General features: G+C 48.9%; 6 protein-coding genes across 6 annotated transcripts; 5 read left to right on the forward strand and 1 right to left on the reverse strand.

The window, feature by feature from the left end:
- On the forward strand, positions 1–4,587 carry F5Y00DRAFT_133376 (uncharacterized protein). The gene is made up of 2 exons (XM_048004241.1): positions 1–3,223; positions 3,277–4,587. The coding sequence occupies exons 1-2, from the start codon at positions 175–177 to the stop codon at positions 4,296–4,298; spliced, it is 4,071 nt and encodes a 1,356-aa protein (XP_047869076.1). The 5' UTR covers positions 1–174; the 3' UTR covers positions 4,299–4,587.
- A 598-nt stretch (positions 4,588–5,185) lies between these two features.
- F5Y00DRAFT_225595 (putative NEDD8 conjugating enzyme) lies at positions 5,186–6,608 on the forward strand. Its single transcript, XM_048006186.1, has 3 exons — positions 5,186–5,479; positions 5,539–5,626; positions 5,712–6,608. The coding sequence occupies exons 1-3, from the start codon at positions 5,459–5,461 to the stop codon at positions 6,158–6,160; spliced, it is 558 nt and encodes a 185-aa protein (XP_047869077.1). The 5' UTR covers positions 5,186–5,458; the 3' UTR covers positions 6,161–6,608.
- Positions 6,609–6,958: 350 nt separating this feature from the next.
- Positions 6,959–8,763, forward strand: F5Y00DRAFT_225596 (ketol-acid reductoisomerase). Its single transcript, XM_048006187.1, has 5 exons — positions 6,959–7,304; positions 7,375–7,406; positions 7,473–7,751; positions 7,809–8,476; positions 8,550–8,763. The coding sequence occupies exons 1-5, from the start codon at positions 7,097–7,099 to the stop codon at positions 8,575–8,577; spliced, it is 1,215 nt and encodes a 404-aa protein (XP_047869078.1). The 5' UTR covers positions 6,959–7,096; the 3' UTR covers positions 8,578–8,763.
- A 139-nt stretch (positions 8,764–8,902) lies between these two features.
- Positions 8,903–10,744, forward strand: F5Y00DRAFT_133477 (tryptophan synthase beta subunit-like PLP-dependent enzyme). Its single transcript, XM_048004242.1, has 3 exons — positions 8,903–9,443; positions 9,597–9,995; positions 10,255–10,744. Exons 1-3 carry the CDS (start codon positions 9,128–9,130, stop codon positions 10,713–10,715), a joined length of 1,176 nt encoding a protein of 391 aa, XP_047869079.1. The 5' UTR covers positions 8,903–9,127; the 3' UTR covers positions 10,716–10,744.
- A 210-nt stretch (positions 10,745–10,954) lies between these two features.
- On the reverse strand, positions 10,955–12,551 carry F5Y00DRAFT_250871 (MFS general substrate transporter; the record flags this gene model as incomplete). Its single annotated transcript, XM_048009780.1, has 2 exons — positions 10,955–12,255; positions 12,341–12,551. 2 exons carry the CDS (start codon positions 12,549–12,551, stop codon positions 10,955–10,957), a joined length of 1,512 nt encoding a protein of 503 aa, XP_047869080.1.
- A 1,248-nt stretch (positions 12,552–13,799) lies between these two features.
- Positions 13,800–15,507, forward strand: F5Y00DRAFT_225601 (gamma-glutamyl phosphate reductase). Its single transcript, XM_048006188.1, has 2 exons — positions 13,800–14,223; positions 14,284–15,507. Exons 1-2 carry the CDS (start codon positions 13,923–13,925, stop codon positions 15,330–15,332), a joined length of 1,350 nt encoding a protein of 449 aa, XP_047869081.1. The 5' UTR covers positions 13,800–13,922; the 3' UTR covers positions 15,333–15,507.
- The last annotated feature ends 2,845 nt before the right edge of the window (positions 15,508–18,352 follow it).

Here is an 18,352-nt window from a genome sequence, read left to right on the forward strand (position 1 = left end):
AGGGGGTGTATAGTGGAGCCTGGCGTTTGGACCCTTTTCTAAGATTGAACAATTGAACAAAAGAGGTGCGAATCTGGAGTCGATGTAATTTAGCCTGCTCTGCTCTGTTCTGTGTCTCATAGACGCCGCCATCTTCGACCGGGAAACCGGGCTAGATCGTGAATACTGGCAGACATGGCCGTGTGGGAAACTGAAGATGAGTTGAGCAGTGTTGCCGCTTCACCACTGCCAGCTCCCACTGATACGCCTTATCGGACGCCCTCGCGAAACTCAAAGAGGTCGCGCCGTTCTGCTACTCCGCCGGGGGGTTCGGCTTCCCCCCCTCCCCCGTTGCCACAGGATAAGATGGAGAAGAAGAAGAGCAAGCGATCGTCAAAAGATGTAAAGGCCGACGAAAATAACGGCATTTTCGATCCTCGCCGATTTACACCTACCCTTCATGCGAACCTAGTGTCGGAGATTCTGTCCTTACGAAGGGACCAAGAAGAGAAACTCAAGATAATCGAAAGCCTTGAAAGCTCACTACATGCTACTCAGGAGGAACAGGAGTCTCTCCAGGCCAACCTATCCAATACTTCCAAAGAGAGCAGGTCTCTGAGGCGACAACTATCCCTGCTCGAAGGAGGGACTTCGTCAGCTATAGGCGAGTTAGCAAAGGAACGTGATGAAGCAGTTGACGCGATAACCGAGACTAGGAGACGGCTCGAAGCTGCACAGAAGAAAGTTCGGACGCAAGAGGAAGATTCTCAGAGAGTCCATGATCTCTGGGCTAAGGAGAAAGATGAGTGGGAGGAAGAAAGGCGTCGATATGAGCGGAAGATACACGTTGCCGAGAGCCGTCTCCGAGTCGTCCTGGAGGAGGTTGCCAATCTACACGCAGCACAAATCAACGGGAATCATGATAAACCCGAGAGTGACACGGAGAAGGAAAACGACGGCGGTAGCGTACGAACGATGAGCATGACCAATAGCGTCCGGTATTCAGTGATGAGCGGACCCGGCTTTGGCAAGATGAACGGATACAGTCTTGCTGATGAGCTCAACTTCGACACCGACGATGATTACCAGACAGATCCGGATGGTCGCCAAAGTGTGCTCTCGCTTGCAAGACACAACCGAAACCAGAGTCGGGATAGTATGATGTCTCAAACTCATCGACGTAACCAGAGCATTGATAGCCAGATACGACCGGGTAGCATTGTACGAAGCAGACTATTTATGAACCAGACCGTACTCGACAGGCTCGAAGGTGGAATTCGCGAAGATGACGAGAACTCTGTGGTATCTCAGAAGGTACAGTATACTGACACGGGGGTTCAATTCTCACCACCACCATCTCCTAGGGTAGTACCGATGAAGCCAGCAACGCCAGAGCCTGTCTTAAGAAGTGAGAAGCAGATGGGCTTAGAAAGTCCATCTCGAGTTGAGGGTGAGATTGAAGCAAACCAAAGTCGCAAGAGGGTATATGTGAACAAGCCAGGACTAATGGAGTCTCCCAAAACAAAACCGATGGTATCAGCTGCATCTCAGACATTAGAGAAAGTACTCTTACTCGCCACATCTCAACCAGTAATCGTGGAGACGAAGCCCGCTGCCGCCACGATTTTGATATCGGCTGCCACTCAAACAGAACCTGCCGTACCTAAACAACAGCTAGTCACTCCCCCACTTTCGATACCGAGCATTAGCATAGTTCCACCAACTAGTCGACCGTCGAGTCCGCGCGAGCATCTTTTGCCTCAATACGTCAAGGACTTCGGATGCCAGGTTTCTATCCTGCAGTCGAATCCCATGAGGTCGATTTCTGTGCAGACAGATGAGATCAGGGTCGACAAGAGGCTCGACAAATTACCGCCACATCTTCATCCGTCAGCGATCTCTTCAAGACCTTCGTCCCCTACTACCGCTACTCCTACTACTGCAACGGTCGATGAGAGCAGAATTTTCACACCGGTGCCTGGACACGTTCCTCCGCGAAACCCACGTCGCCTCGAGAGTAACAGACGGAGCTTTTCGGCCGAATTGCCTACTTCGCCCCCAGCATCACCAACTGTTGACGACTTAGAAACGCGGGACGCATATCCTGGAAACAACGATGATGGACCGTTATCCAGTGCTAGGGCCCCCGTTAGGCGACCGCATCGTATAAGTAGCCTATTTGCAGGCTTCGACGTTCAAAGCTCAGATGAACAGGACGAATTTGGTGAGGACCAGAGCGACTCCGAATACCGTACGGCACTTGCCCCGAGACCTAAAACTGGCCCTAGTAAACCTAACAAGCGAGTAGCATCAAGCGCAGCCTCTGCTTCTCCCGAACAAAGTAAAGCCGCCGTTAGACAATCGACGAGTGTCATGAGCAAGATCGGAGGTCCAGAAGTTTACAGCAGTTTCCGCCTCGCCGAGGCTCCAGAGGGTCTAACACGAAAACCGTCTCTCATGGTAGCCACTGGAGCAGCTGGTAGATCGCTGGCATACAGCACGGGTTCCCGAGCCAGTGTTATGCGAAAATCAGCACTGATTCAGAGCGGTATTGCTTCACATCAAGGCCATTCGCGGACCCCCGACTTGCTCGAATCGAAGGACCCCCCGTTCCCAATTCCTACGAGAGCGAGCTCAAGGAAGCCACCATTTAGTGTTAGTGCCCCGAGCGACGGCCAACGCAGTCCTACCTACAATGGCGAGCATTGGCCTCGTAGAGGCAGGAAAGCTAGCGTGTATAGGACCAGTAGCATCCGTAAAGTCCGTTCAGCGGCAGCGATACCCCTGAACCAGAGGTCCAGAAGACGTGGTAGCCGTTCGCCGCCACCGCCCATGTCTCCTTCGGAAGAAGCCCCTGAAAGCCCAGGTCTCCCGCCACTGCCGACCAACGATATCACCACCCCTCGACGGGAGCGTGGCGGATCTCGATACCGTAGCCATAGATCTCAGCCTTCGACCAACACTGCAAACACCGAAAATACCAACACGGGTTCCGTCGGTAGCAACCAACAATCATCGACTGTGGTAGATGCTATCGCGCAGACAATGGTTGGCGAATGGATGTTCAAGTATGTTAGAAGACGCAAGTCGTTCGGTGTAGCCGATGGTGCCGGCCGCGGGGAGGAGAATAGCAATGACCGCCACAAGCGGTGGGTATGGCTCGCGCCTTATGAACGCGCGATCCTATGGAGCAGCAAGCAGCCTGCATCTGGCAATGCGTTAATGGGCAAGCCAGGCCGGAAGCGTAAGTACTGCCGAACTACTAGGTTTAGGATGACACCGCTGACCAGATCATAGTGACCATACAATCTGTGCTTGATGTAAAGGATGACAACCCGCCACCCAAAGGCAGCACCCAGATCTTCAATCGCTCTATCCTTATCTTAACACCGCAGAGAGCATTGAAGTTTACCGCCACAACGGCTGAGCGTCACTACCTTTGGTTGACATCACTGTCATTCCTGGCACATTCACAGCAAGATGTCCCCGAGATCATCCCAACAGCTAACTCGCCAAATATCGGCCCGGCGCCAGATTTCGAAGCGCCTCGGACAAAAGCGAAAAGGGGCGGCATTCGCGACTCGATTAGGCTAACGAAGGGAAAAAATCCTGCTTTGATGGCCCGTCATGACCCTGTTACGACCACCAATCATCTAGAGGAAGCCCTATCAGCCCAACAAGAGACGCTCCCTCCGATACCCATTCATCAGCGTGACCTGTCGCGCGATGCAGCTGAACCTCCCTTCATCCCGCGGTTTCACGAAAGGTCACATGAACGAGTACACGAACGGGCGAACCAGGTTGTTCTTCACGGCCGTAAGAGGAGTAACACTGGTGGCCACATCCCCCCGCCGCTCTCGTTCCGAGGCTTTTCGGGACCGGCAAGCCACAGCAGCTCCTACCATGCCTCGACCAACAGTACCGCGGGTAACAGCGTGGATACGGCGGGTTCGTCTGATATCTATCAATCACAGGGATCCAGCAACATGACCTGGGGTATGAGCACCGCCGGTTCCCAAAGAACGTCGGAAGCATCATCTCGACCACCGGGTAACTTCTTCGAAGCGATCGGCACCGTGCGAATGGAGGCTTTTATTAGCCCATTGGCATTCCCGCGATTCGAAGACCACCCAGACGAGCAAGAGGAGTGGCGATACAGAGCCCGTCGACGGAGTAAAGAAGCCCGTCGCCGCCGTAGCCGGAGCAGACATCGGGATAGCTATGCTTCTCGTGGCACGCGCGGCACAGATTCTTATTATTCCGGAAGTAGGGCAGGGGAGGAGGATTACTTCCGAGATGATCCATTTAGAGGATTCTAATCGGGTCGCTTGTCCTTTAAGTACTTGTGTTGTGCGCGGAGATACCCCCAAATTCGTCGTATTAGATGATACCGTTCGTTTAGCAAGCAAGAAGGCCAAGGATTCTTTCTACAATACGGTTTGTTTTTGTTGGTGCTTTGGAGTTTTATGCGTCTTATACTATTGTAAATATTGCCGAAATCTCGGTGTACGAGTACGATTTGGGTTTCCTTGTCTCATATTCTTCCAGTTCTTTCAACTTGTAACTTGTTTGTCATTTGTCATCTTATATATCGGAAAACAGTTGTTCATACTCGAAGTCTTCCTTCTCTGTCGAGTATTCTTGTACAATAATTTCAGTTAGTTCTCAGACTATGTTATGGGGGTGGAAAATGGAAGGAGTTAGATGCCTAAGGATAGGATCTGAACAAGGACCAAACAGGACTGGAGGGTGGTTTAGGTAGCCCGGTGTTATTACCAAGGCAAGGAAAGCAACCTTAGATGAGCGATTGGCTTGGGTCTCAGGACCGATTCTGGGGTTAAAAAATAGTTGGCTCAACAGGGTTGTTGGCAAGTTATCTGAGGATAGGTTTAATTTCTAGCTAGTTAGAAGGAAACAAGGATAAAATCTCCTGAATTGGGTACTGTTGTGTTTATTCTGATTCTGATCCTGATTTTGATTTGATTTAATTTGAAATGTTTGATGTACAGAATAGGTGATATGTCTAGGAGGTAGGTAGTACCGTTTGCTTAATGGAAGTTGTTCGGGTTTGTACGTATTGTACATGACTAATGGACGTTGACATTGGGAAGGAGGGGCAGAATTGCGGGACATGCCTCGCTAATTCGATAATATGGATAGGTAGGTACCTAGGTGGATCATGACTGCCCAGCGTGGCAACGCGAGACTTCCAAAACTTATGCCTGAGCCTTTAATTCAGGTAGGTAATAGTCTTACATCTTTTACCTGTAATATCTTTTACCTGTAATAGGTACACCGAGTTGTCTCATCACGCGAAACAGCATCTGCCATTTCTACCCTTCCTTCTAGATCATTGTCACTTTGTAAGCGTCATAAAAACCTACAAACCTCATTCCGAGCCGACGCCTGTGTTTTCTTCCCCCCATATCTGTCACCCGACTCGTCTTAACAAACACGCCTCCGCTCTACAACCCTCATAATGTTGAAGATATGGTCTATGGTAAATCGCACGAGCCGCTTTGTCTAACTATATAACATATCCTAACGGTTATTGTACAGAAATCTGCCCAGCAAAAAGCAGAAAATGCTGACGGCGCAGCTGGGAAAAAGAAGAAGGTTACGCCCGCTCAACTACGAGTACAAAAAGGTAACTATTAACATTCTACTATTTAATAGTTTATCTTAATTTTTTAGTTTTTAGTATACTAACTATTCTTATTGCTTTAAATTAGATCTCTCCGAGCTATCTTTAGGATCGACTATGAAAACGGTATTTCCCGACCCGGATGACATCCTCAACTTCGTGCTCGAAATCCAACCGGATGAGGGCATATACAATAACGGATTATTCACCTTCACATTCACCATGGGCCCGAACTACCCTCATGAGCCGCCTAAGGTACGCTGCCAACAGAAGATCTACCACCCTAATATCGATCTTGAGGGCAAGGTGTGCCTGAATATTCTACGCGAGGACTGGAAACCGGTGCTTAACCTGAACGCTGTCATTGTCGGTCTACAGTTCCTATTCCTCGAACCGAACGCCTCGGATCCCCTAAATAAAGAAGCTGCAGATGACCTACGTTCGAGCCGCGAAAACTTCCGACGAAACGTACGTGCCTCTATGAGCGGCGGTTCGATACGTGGAGTTACATACGATCGTGTACTCTCTGGTAGGTAAGAACTGGCGGGACCCAGAGGACTTAACGACGGAGAATTTTGCGAACAAAAGGGCGTTTCAGTCCAGTCGGACTACACAATATACTCGAGCTGGCACAATAAGAAACCCCATGCAAATTGACTGATGCTCAAATGTAAGGGGACAAGATGAGACCAAAGGAAGAAGTTTTAGACTGGCTTTGCGGACGGCACATAGCAAGGCGTTTATGAGGGGGCCGCATTTACTCCAAGGTATCAAGTCAAGGAGACTGTCCATTTCGTCTCTGGTTTTGGTATTTTGCAGCTATAAGTCACTTTATGGCCAGGCATTATGCTTAATGCTTTTCACGGACGACCAACGACTACATCACGATAGATAGATACTGGTATATGAATATGACGAAATTATCACTACAGTATCCACGTGGGTGTATGTTCTTATACAACCCAACTAAATGCTTAATTAGGTACCTATACAATTTATGATGGTTGCGACTTGCGACTTGCGACTTGCGACTTGCGACTCAATCGTCACCGCCTATTGAAGATGTGGAATTTGCCCTTACGTGCTTTATCGCAATAGTACATGTAGAGGTACCTAACCTAACCTAAACTTAGGTAGGTACCCAAGTACCTGTATTGTACAATACGATGAGACTTACCACAGGCACTGCACCCCAAGGCCCGCTCTAGCCAGACCGGACCGGTGATTTACCTACCCCACCATTGGCTGGCGGGCAACGGATTGATTCGACTCAGCGCCGAAGTCGCAGTTTACTATGTAAGCTCTGCAGGAGCTCCCAAGACCCTGGGAAAAAAGGAAAAAAATTAAAAATAAAAAACGTGGGTAAAAACTTTGATCTGTGAAACAACAGCGCATTTATAGACATCGTAATACCCATTGAGCTGTCTTTACACCTTTCCTCACCCTAATCTCCACTCAGTAGACTTTTTCACGATGGCTTCTAGAGGGTTTTCCAAGGCTCTTCGTAGCCAATTGGCCCGTCGAGTGGCTTCGCCCGCTGTCCAGCAACGTTCTTTTGTTGCTGCGTCCAACATCGCCAGAGCCACTATCAAGGCTCGTCCTGCTCTGGCTGGTGCTGCCCAGCAGCAGGTTCGCGGTGTCAAGACCATTGACTTCGCTGGAACCTCCGAGGAGGTCTACGGTAGGTTAAAATATTATATAAGAGTATTCATTATTCATTATAGGTGTCATGGACTAATACCGTTATATAGAGCGTGCCGACTGGCCTAAGGAGAAGCTCTTGGTAAGTCCTCAAACCTTGAAGATTAGGCTGAGCGAAGACAGAAACAATAGCTAACACCGCATAAAGGAATACTTCAAGAACGACACTCTCGCCCTGATCGGCTACGGTTCGCAGGGTCACGGTCAGGGTCTTAACCTCCGTGACAACGGCCTGAACGTCATCATCGGTGTCAGGAAGAACGGCCAGTCGTGGAAGGATGCTGAGCAGGATGGCTGGGTTCCCGGCAAGAACCTCTTCGAGGTCGACGAGGCTATCTCCAAGGGTACCATCGTCATGAACTTGCTCAGTGACGCTGCCCAGAGCGAAACGTGGCCTGCTATCAAGCCCCAGTTAACTAAGGGCAAGGTATGCTAATATGAGTCACCAATTCTGAGAAGCAAAAAGCTGACAATTTATTTATAGACTCTGTATTTCTCTCACGGTTTCTCGCCTGTCTTCAAGGACATTACCAAGGTTGATGTCCCCAAGGACATTGACGTCATCCTCGTTGCCCCTAAGGGCTCTGGCCGAACCGTCCGATCGCTCTTCCGTGAAGGTCGGGGTATTAACTCCTCCTACGCCGTCTTCCAGGATGTCACTGGCAAGGCCGAGGAGAAGGCTCAGGCCCTCGGTGTTGCTGTTGGCAGCGGATATCTCTACAAGACCACCTTCGAGAAGGAGGTCTACTCGGACTTGTACGGTGAGCGTGGCTGCTTGATGGGTGGTATCCACGGTATGTTCCTGGCTCAATATGAGGTTCTCCGGGAACGTGGCCACAGCCCCAGCGAGGCCTTCAACGAGACCGTCGAGGAAGCCACTCAGAGTTTGTACCCTCTGATTGGTGCCAACGGCATGGACTGGATGTACGAGGCTTGCTCTACTACTGCCCGACGAGGTGCCATCGACTGGACCCCGAGATTCAAGGACGCTCTGAAGCCCGTCTTCAACCAGCTCTACGACTCTGTCAGGGATGGTACCGAGACTAAGCGATCTCTCGAGTACAACAGCCAGAAGGACTACCGACAGAAGTTTGAGTCTGAGATGGATGAGATCCGCAACATGGAGATCTGGAAGGCCGGCAAGGCTGTGAGGTAAGAATCGCTCGGGACTAAGAAGTCCAAGCTTAGGCTACTTTGATCATGGCTAATCACTTTGTTTATACAGATCTCTCCGACCCGAAAACCAAAAATAAGTGTATTTGGCGTTAAAACTAAGAGTATCGGAACGGTAAATTAAAAGGCGGTGTGGCATATTCCCCGGGGGCAAAGGGAGCTTTTGTACTTATATTCGGGATCCCCTAATGTCGTCTCACGAAGATCTAGGGATATTCCCCAAAAAGTGTTCCTAGTTGAATTTTCAATGAAGCTTTTAAAATCAATTGTCTTTGTCTTCAGACTACTTTCATTCCTTACGGATCCTCAAGTGTTGCTTCTCCGTTATCGGACCCCTAATAACAAATCGTAGATTTTTGACTGGATGAAATCTCGTGGCCAGGCCAGCCTTAAACATCTACCAAGTCCTTGCCACTCTTGGTATAATCTTGTTAGCTTTGACTTGGGAGCATCTGAGGAGGATTGGCTAAGTATACGATAATTAGATCTTGACTTGCATAGCCCACCTACCTTATAAGAGTTTCGTTCGTTTATTTATCCATACTCCCTTTTACAACCTCCAATTATTCGCTAAACCCCTCCTTATTATCCCCAAAGCCAAGGTCGAATCGAGGAATTTCAAAGTCAACTATGGCGGACCCATCCACGTCGCCGCCCCTGACGCGGGCCTCGGTGGCAGCAGCCCGGGAGCTTATTAAGCCGTTCGTGCACCGGACGCCGGTGATCACGAGCACGTCGCTCTCGGCGCTAGCTTCCGGCACGGATGCGGGTGCGGATGCGGGAAAGGCAAATCCGAAGCTGAGGCTCTGGTTCAAATGCGAGAACTTCCAGAAGGTAGGCGCCTTCAAGGCCCGCGGCGCGTTCCACGCTATCGAGAGGCTGAAGCAAGAACCTGGGTGGCTGGAGGGAGGAGGGCCGGAGAAGGGCGTTGTTACGCATAGTTCTGGTTTGTTTTGGGGAGTTTCTTACTCTGGTTTATATTCTTTCATGTTATCCCGATATTCTGATTATAATAAACAAGGCCTCATATCACTCAGCATTAGTCAAGACTGACTGACTAACTACCTAACTAACTAACTAACCAACCACCACCAACCAGGGAACCACGCACAAGCGCTCTCCCTCGCCGCGCGCGCCAACGGCATCCCCGCACACATCGTGATGCCGCGGATCTCGGCGCCGCCCAAGATCGCCGCGACCAAGGGGTACGGCGCGCGGGTGATTTTCAGCGGCAGCACGAGCGTCGAGCGCGAGGCCGCCACCGCCCAGGTCGTCGAGGACACGGGCGCGCGCCTCGTGCCGCCCTACGACCACCCGGATATCATCCTGGGCCAGGGCACGCTGGGCCTCGAGTTCCAGGAGCAGGTCGAGGAACTGATGATGGCTGCTGAGGAGGAGGAGGAGGAGGACGGGAAGGAGGAGGGGGCGGGGAAGAAGAAGAAGGCTGGGAGCAGAAGGGGGCTTGATGCTATTATTGCTCCTTGTGGTGGCGGCGGTAGTAAGTATTTTATTTTTTTAAGGTTATTTTCAGTCTTGCTTTCAGAGTCCGGTTGTTCTAAAGATATAGATATGTCGTGCCCGTACATGTGATTAGTTGTTTTTCTTGGCCCTTTCTCAAGCCCCTATCTTTCTTTTCTGGTTCCTCTTCCATTCTCCCATGTCTCTCCCTCAGCTATCTACTGTATATACTCTCCTCTTGCCCCCTTTTTTTTAAAAAAAAAGGGGAACAAGCCACGACCAACACTAATCCCTTATAGTGCTCTCCGGCGTAGCCCTCTCCTGCGAAGGCACCGGGATCCGGGTCTTCGGCTCGGAGCCCTCGTTCCAGGGCGCCGACGACGCGAAGCGAGGCTACGAGTCGGGCACTCGCGTGGAAGCCGTGTCTTCGTTAACCGTAGCGGATGGCCTACGCACGCCGCTCGGTCGCATCCCCTGGTCCGTCATCTACGAGCGCCGCCTCGTGTCCGGCTTTTACAGCGTCAGCGAGGCCGATATCATCCGTGCGCTCCGCCTCGCCTACGAGCGTCTCAAGGTCGTCGTCGAACCCAGTTCCGCCGTGCCCCTCGCCGTCGCCCTGTATAATGAAGACTTTAGGGCAATGGTCGAACGCGAGGCCGGTGAGGACGGTTGGGACGTAGGCATTGTGTTTAGCGGAGGGAATGTCAGTTTAGAGGCTTTGGGTAAGCTATTCTCCGAGAGCCCTGAAATGGCCAAATAAATATAGAGATTTTCCACGTAACTAGTGAATATAATTATGTGCATTGAATGTTGGTTAAATTAGAGGGCCTTGCTAATACTCGGCCTATATGCTAGAGATGGCGGCGCTATGTGACTAAAATGATACTCTACTTCAACCTACATGCTTCAAAGTTTTATCATATCGACAGCGTCTCGTTATGTCGTGAATGAGGCCTCTTAGGCTCGTTCCTGTTAAATAAACCAAAGTCATTGTTGGGCTCATTTACTTAGAGCCTTGTCCATTTGTTCCCTCCATTTCCGACTGTTCTTTCGCAGGAACCAGATTGACAAGTTGCCGCTTAGCCAGGCGATCAAGCCGACCATAGTCATCAGCCATCCAATGCCCATAGCATTGATGAGAGGTTGGCCTACTATACCACCCACGCAGCTGAATATATTTCGCACGAAGTTATTAAGAGCAACACCGTTACTACTTCTCTGCGGCATGAATTCGGTGAGCATAGTGGTAGCAGCACTGAAAACAAGCATACTACCGACGCCGAAAAAGAAGTTAGCTACAGATGGTGCCATCCAGTGAATTCCATACTGTATCGTCCAGCCGGACCAGATTAATGCTCCAGGATACAGTGTGGCGGAGATCCATGCGTTTTCGCGCATACGATCCTCTGGCAGATAGATGAGCTTCCCATTGGCGTCGTATCTTTGGGCCTTCTCCGCTGCTCGGACCATGATCCGGTCGATCCATCGCCCGCCAAGCAGCGACGCTGCGAAGTAACCTAGCGAGCTTGGCAGGTACAAAAGCCCTATGATGATAGCTGAGTAACCATACGGAGCTGACGAGAATGCCGATTGAATGGCTATGTTAAGTACGTATAACGACCCAAAAGTGATGGCAGCATAATACACTGTAATTGCCACAGCGGGGAAACGCAAATACATGATTATCTCAAGCGGATCGACAAAGCACTTCTTTAACTGCACGAATGCCTGTTTAGTGTGCACCTGCACGGAGCGTGTAGTAGAAACGCGCGACAGGCCGTCAGGGTGCGATGGTTCGGCTGCAGCCATAGGCTTACGCTTCGCCAAGGTCTCCGGGACACAGAACAAGACAAGGACGAAAACGACAGCGCCATAAGCAGTTAGGAACCATACGGTACTCCTCCAGCCAAACCCTTCTGTGAGAGCACCGCCTATGATCGGGGCCAAGAGGGGTCCCATGAGCGGTCCAAGGTAGAAATATCCCATAGCGCGGCCGCGTTCCCGGGGTTCCCAGCAATCAGCGATTGTGCCGGCACCGACAGCTTGGACGGAGGCGGCAGCACCACCCGATAGGATACGAAACACAATCAGCATGCCAATATTGACACTTAGGCCGCTCAGGAGCGAGAAGACAATGTTTAAGAAGAAGGACGAGAGATAGATATTACGACGTCCTAGGGTTTCGGAGAAAGAACTCCACCAGAGCGGGAAGATCGACATTGCTAACATGTATAATGCTACCGTCAAGTTTACGACTGTTGGTGAGGCACCGAGGTCCTTTGACATGTCCGGAAGAGCAGCTAATATGATCAGGTGAGTCTTCTAATACACATCAACTAAAAGGGGTTTGTGCTACACTATAATGGAAGATATATATTTGCTTACGATAAAAGATGGCAGACCCCATTGGCGCTGCACAAGCCGCCAAGGCTATGAAAACTGTTATTGTCCATTTCACTTTGTTTGGATAATCGTAGGGTCGCTCGACCTCTGGGATCAAAGTCAACTGCGCAAGGAAACCCCGCCGTTTCAATCTTGGCACTATAGACAGCGGCTTAGACCGAGCAGACGACGCTTGGGACCTAACTCGGTCCATTGGTACTGTAGCCGCAGCCTCTTCGTCCACCAAGATGCCATTTGGAGTTAATAGCTGGTCAGGAACGGCATCTATAGATTCATCCTCCACATCACGGTCCGTGGTAGTTATAGACGCGGCAGCATCCTCATCTTTTGGGTGCGTTCCTTGCAACTTATTGTTCTCTGCCTTCTCGTCCATCTTTTCTGGATCGACAGCCATATTCAATTGTTTTTGCTCACCAGAGCAAAAGGGCCTAGCGGTGTGATCGCGTTAAGACAATGGCTGGTAACCGATGTCGGTGGGGTAAGATAAAAAAAAATAAGCGAAATACAGGTATTATGATATTGGAAGGCTCTTAGTGCAAGGAGCTTCTTCAGTCAACCCGTGGTGAAAGCCCGTACGTATGTGATGATAGCTATAGCGATAGGAATGGGTTTCCTAGAGACTGGGTGTTGGAGACGATGAATGAGCAAACCGACATTAAGATTGGAAAATATAATCTTGTCTGTCTGTCTGTCGACGTTGTTGGATGATTTGCTGCATTAATTTTGTGTGGGGAAAGTCTGCAGAAACGGGAATTGTAGTGCATCTGAAAGTTGAAATGCCGACAAAACCGAGACCGTGACTGATGACTGTTTGGGTCAGCGATTCCGTTCGGGTATTGATTCCGATACGCCAGACCGTAGCCGGCAAGAAGAGCGATCTCCATCGCCTTACATAGGTCGACAAGGTTGCAATAATCGGCACAGTAATCGGCACACTATTTCGGATGAATGTTAGCATCAAAACGGCACCAATACTTATCCGCGTCCATGGAAGATGTCGGCGATACGAGCAGTTCCTCGGGAGGCGTGTAGTTGACAACGATTATCCTAGTATCTGACTCGAGGTTGGATTATCATTAATTGGATAAATTCTACGACGGAGGAACAGGTTTAGATATATCCCGGAAGCTGCCGGAAGTTGAACTGTCTATGAGAGGCTCTTATGAAAGTGATTTTCGGAAGTTAGGTCCCCATCGGCTATCGCACCTTGAAGACGTAATGTGTTACGGATATTGGTATGATCATTCTTATTGGATGACGATATTGAGTTGCACAAAGGTCGTAGAGTATAATGGATGTGTTTTGCGTAGGTACGGAATACAATACAATGGAATACTTCGTAGCAGATAGAGGATAGAGGCTGAGGCCCACTGTGGCTTGTCTTCCTGTGTAACAACTGCCAAGCAGCCATGGAAGTGATAGGGCAAATCTTTATTAGCCACTTAGATCGTTTTCTCGACACCATAAAACCTTCGATATACGTTACTTAGAGGTACCTACCTACCTGAGGTATACCGCACGTAGACACATAGATACATTCCACTTTCTACATTCTACATTTACAATGTCTCTCACAAACGCATCCCCTTCGGAAGCCGCCAAATCAGCCAAAGAAGCATCGCATATTCTCGCCACACTATCTGAGTCAGCGAGAAACGATGCTTTAACAGCTATCCACGATAGCTTGACTGCTGCTAAGGATGATATACTTGCCGCAAATGCTCGTGACCTCCAAGCTGCACGCTTAGCAGCAGAACATGGCCAGTTAAGTCAAAGTTTGGTATCGAGGTTAGACCTCGGTAAGAAAGGAAAATGGGAGGACATGCTCAAAGGGATACTAGACGTCCGAGGTCTCGAGGACCCCGGTGAGTCACTAGCAGAGTTGGGCTCAATATGCGTAAAACTAATTGCTAATTATATTAAAGTCGGCAAGATTACCTTAAGAACTAAGCTTGATGATGGACTGGAGCTGACAAGAGTCACCTGTCCCATTGGCGTTTTACTAATCATCTTCGAGGCGCGACCTGAGGTTATTGCCAATATCGCTTCCCTTGCGGTAAAATCAGGCAATGCCGCTATCTTGAAAGGTGGTAAAGAGTCGACAGAATCCTTCGTTGCCATTTCCAAGGCCATTTCTGCAGCTCTGGACAAGACCAAAGTCCCTAACGGTGCCATCCAGCTGGTCACCACAAGAGATGTTATACCGCAGCTGCTAGATCTCGACCAATACATCGATCTTGTAATCCCTCGGGGCTCCAACGAACTGGTCCGATATATCAAGTCATCCACCAAGATTCCAGTCCTCGGTCACGCCGATGGCTTATGCTCCATCTTTCTCGAGCAGTCGGCAGATCCGAAGATGGCAGCAGATGTAATCGTTGATTCGAAGACCAGCTATCCCGCAGCGTGCAACAGCTTGGAAACATTACTAGTGCAGGAATCCTCTCTGGACACGCTTCTACCCACAGTAGCCGAGGCCCTGATTGCTAAAGGCGTCGTCTTACGCTGTGATACCAAAACCAAAGCAGCACTTTCTAGCAAGCTACCTTCCGACGTCTCTACAAAACTCGAGGATGCCCAGAGCGCCGACTACGATACTGAATTTCTTAGCCTTACGCTTGCAGTCAAGGCGGTTACAGACATCCATGAAGCAATTGCCCATATCAACATCCACGGTTCCAAACATACCGACGTAATATTAACCAGCTCTTCGGAACTCGCCGAGCAGTTCATGTCAAGCGTAGATGCGGCAGGCGTGTATTGGAACGCCTCAACTCGCTTTGCCGACGGTATGAGGTATGGTTTCGGGACAGAGGTTGGCATCAGCACAAATAAGATCCACTCTCGGGGCCCCGTAGGCCTGGAAGGCTTGATGATCTACAAATACAAAATCCGAGGGCAAGGTCATGTCACAGCAGCCTACGGCGAAGGCGAAGGAAAGAAGAGCTATAAACATGAGAAACTTCCCTTGTAGGTTGCTGCGCTCTAGGAGCGACATATGTTGAAATCTAGTGGCGTTTAGGAAGCATGGTGCGTGGGTAAAAAGTTATATAAAAGTCTTTGAATTGCACTATGTAGCAAGACCATAGTGATTATATAATTCCCAGTCCTCGACTGCCAAGAGTAAGATTATATCTCGGTAGTACTTACTGATTGTAGGCGAAGCCCCCATAAAAGCTCCCCATGCTTGTCGTACTATCAACAGAGTAAAAGAAAGCTGTAGCTCTATATTGAGCCATGCGCTTTCTGTAAAGTCACCTATGCGTATCAAGATATCATGTTATTGATGATTTTGCTTGACTTTTACATATCGAAGCAGCATATGCGTGCAAGGTGTTTAAAATATCAGATGATCGAGTAGGATAGTAGTTGAATATGTACTAACGAGCATTATAAAAGTGCTTGTGCCTAGCAGCTAAAGAAGCTAGGTTATATTCCTGATCGCCGTATTCCTAGGAGCCTTTTACGACAATAAATACAGATCGGCTAGTAGGAAGTAATAACTTAGAACTTTCCAGAACATCTTGAAGTAATGGCCTTTGCGAGCCAATTGTTTCAGGAAGGCTATCAGCTTCCGTCTTTGAACATTACCCTTCAAGCCGTTGAAGGATCCCAGATCTTAGGGCCGGGTATAGTATAGTTCTTCCGGGAGCCTGGGGTAATGCCTAGTAGATCTCTTTAGCGAAGAAAGGCCCCTACTTTCTCGTATTCACCACCAATGACAATATACGATAGTGTAGAGATAACTCGAGGACTAGAGTAGAAGTAGAAAATATTATGACAAAAATAGTAAAAAACTACCGTTATAGTGGAAGAATAGAAGGTGTTGACGGCGTAGCTGATTCCGTACTGCGACGTAGATGAGGTTACGATTGCAAGTATAGATACCTACCTAGTAATTAACCCTACTAGGCTTGGGAGTTTTTCGTGGAACTATAAGGTGGAAAATAATGTAGTTAATAGAGATCACATCGAGTTGAAAGATAGAAGGTGTCAGTTCGTACCAACATAGAAGGTAGGTTAGGTGGACTTTAATGATATTTAGTATTTAACTATTCGAATCATAGAACTCGATCTAGAGGGATAGTTGAAACACATCCGTAAACTATATTATAGATTAACGTTATAACTAATTTTCTAAGGAGTTAGGGTAGTGGTTTATATGACTTTCCCCCTTGATATGGTAGGATAGAAGGACTATATAGTTGAATGCCTTTGATAGCAATATCCTACCGGGCGTTGTAGTAGTTAATAGGTACCAATAATAAGAGCTTTATAGTATATTTACGAAGGACGAAATCCAAGGATAAGTTGCTTTTGGGTTATCTTGGGCCTGGACTAGCTTCCTCGCTACCCAGATCGAATGTAGTAGTATCGGGAAATATTTTCTGACGTAAATGATTCCTATGCATTGTCTCCACAGCCGAATTCCTTAAAACCCTGCAAGATGCAAAGCGAGTCGACCCATAGAAGCTCCAGTCTCACGTGCCGAATACATAGTGCTAACCGTATTCTAGTGTAAAGGCTTTGGTGCAAAGCCAAGAGAGGGATTTTGTCCTTTTCCCCTCCCGGTTCCGCACTGCATATTTCTCTGGCTCTGTTCGAATCGAGCCCGTAAGGCGCCAGCATAAAATGGATATGCAGCAGTCGAATAATAGTGAGGCCAACTAGTCGCAGATACGAGGCTAAAGTGGCAATAGGGATGGCCGGGCTTACATATATACTATTGATTTTAACACTTATACTCATTGCATGTGATTGGATCGATATGCTGCTTGAGGTTAGCTTCCTAGTTTTATTTCGATAATAATGTGAAAGAGTATAAAAAAGGGGCAGTTAGGTAAAGCATATGCAGTTACTATCCAGTTAACACAGTGGGACATAGGGGCACAGGGGGCAAAAAGGAGTATTCTCGAGTATTTCTCGTGTTGAGACTTCTCATTGTAAGCAATCATTTACTCACAACCTTCTATTCATAGAACTTTTACTAGACTCTACACCTTTCGTGTCATCGTGGTAACAGGTTTCCGACGCGAGAAAGGGATGGACGTGGATGAGTCACGTAACTTCATGTTGACTTGGCGTTGATATTCCGTCTAACACACTAAGAAAAGAAAAGAAAAGAAGAAAATGTCTGGCCACTAAAGGTTGGAAAAAGTGGTATGTTGCTGCATCAACAACTTATAGACTACTGATGTATACTACTGTAGAGATCTAACCTACATTGCCTACTTGATGGATCGTCTGCATCAGTGCATGCGCTAATTACCGAATATAGCCACCACAATACCCACCGGTTTGTCAGGTATGGAGAGTTGTTTTCAATAAATATTCACGAAGGTTGCGATGAGTAATTGCATACCTTGACCGGACACATACCTTTGACACGATTACCCACAAGACTGGCTGGATCTAACGAATGGAGTTGTCACAAATAATAATGATACCATGCAGGCACCGATTCGGTATGGCCACAGAGCCTACTTCGCAAAGGGCGGCAGATCAGGTCACGCATTATACGGACTTGTCTACGTGATCTGTCTGTCCACGTTGTCGCGCACCGGACCCGACATCACGGGGTTCAAAGGAGAGTTCCGCTGGGGGCTGGGGGCTGGGGCGCTGAAGTAGGGACCACCTGCGATCGGCTCTTCCGACCTCCCGAAGCTCTCGTGGCGCCGATAATTGCTGGTTCGATTTGACGTCAGTGTACCGCAATCGCGGGTTCGTGCTTCGCAGCATGGACCGTCCGTTGTGGGTGAAGAAATGGGTTTTCATGCGGATTCTAGAGTGCAGAAGCAGAGAAGGGAAATCGAACACCCCGCAGCGGGCCGGGAGCCCAGATTTCCAGATTTCTCTTCGAGTCCATAGGCAGCCGTCGGACACGCCAGACCCGATCAAGGAGGAATGTTCGAGAGTTAAAGTGGAATAGAGGGGGTGAGGGGGAGGGGGGGAGAGAGGGAGGAGGGTCGTCTACCTAGGTATCCTAGGTATTGC

This window comes from Daldinia vernicosa, assembly GCF_022497035.1.
Source record: "Daldinia vernicosa strain CBS 139.73 unplaced genomic scaffold F5Y00scaffold_4, whole genome shotgun sequence".
In the NCBI taxonomy this organism is placed as follows: domain Eukaryota; kingdom Fungi; phylum Ascomycota; class Sordariomycetes; order Xylariales; family Hypoxylaceae; genus Daldinia; species Daldinia vernicosa.

Excerpts from the sequence above, each read along its gene's own strand:
- F5Y00DRAFT_133376 (XM_048004241.1), top strand. The coding sequence starts at position 175 with ATGGCCGTGTGGGAAACTGAAGATGAGTTGAGCAGTGTTGCCGCTTCA. Across the intron at positions 3,224-3,276 it reads GGGCAAGCCAGGCCGGAAGC|TGACCATACAATCTGTGCTT; the intron begins GTAAGTACTGCC and ends ACCAGATCATAG.
- F5Y00DRAFT_225595 (XM_048006186.1), top strand. The coding sequence starts at position 5,459 with ATGTTGAAGATATGGTCTATG. Across the intron at positions 5,480-5,538 it reads TGTTGAAGATATGGTCTATG|AAATCTGCCCAGCAAAAAGC; the intron begins GTAAATCGCACG and ends GTTATTGTACAG. Across the intron at positions 5,627-5,711 it reads TCAACTACGAGTACAAAAAG|ATCTCTCCGAGCTATCTTTA; the intron begins GTAACTATTAAC and ends GCTTTAAATTAG.
- F5Y00DRAFT_225596 (XM_048006187.1), top strand. The coding sequence starts at position 7,097 with ATGGCTTCTAGAGGGTTTTCCAAGGCTCTTCGTAGCCAATTGGCCCGT. Across the intron at positions 7,305-7,374 it reads AACCTCCGAGGAGGTCTACG|AGCGTGCCGACTGGCCTAAG; the intron begins GTAGGTTAAAAT and ends ACCGTTATATAG. Across the intron at positions 7,752-7,808 it reads CCCAGTTAACTAAGGGCAAG|ACTCTGTATTTCTCTCACGG; the intron begins GTATGCTAATAT and ends ATTTATTTATAG.
- F5Y00DRAFT_133477 (XM_048004242.1), top strand. The coding sequence starts at position 9,128 with ATGGCGGACCCATCCACGTCGCCGCCCCTGACGCGGGCCTCGGTGGCA. Across the intron at positions 9,444-9,596 it reads CGTTGTTACGCATAGTTCTG|GGAACCACGCACAAGCGCTC; the intron begins GTTTGTTTTGGG and ends ACCACCAACCAG. Across the intron at positions 9,996-10,254 it reads TCCTTGTGGTGGCGGCGGTA|TGCTCTCCGGCGTAGCCCTC; the intron begins GTAAGTATTTTA and ends AATCCCTTATAG.
- F5Y00DRAFT_225601 (XM_048006188.1), top strand. The coding sequence starts at position 13,923 with ATGTCTCTCACAAACGCATCCCCTTCGGAAGCCGCCAAATCAGCCAAA. Across the intron at positions 14,224-14,283 it reads CCGAGGTCTCGAGGACCCCG|TCGGCAAGATTACCTTAAGA; the intron begins GTGAGTCACTAG and ends ATTATATTAAAG.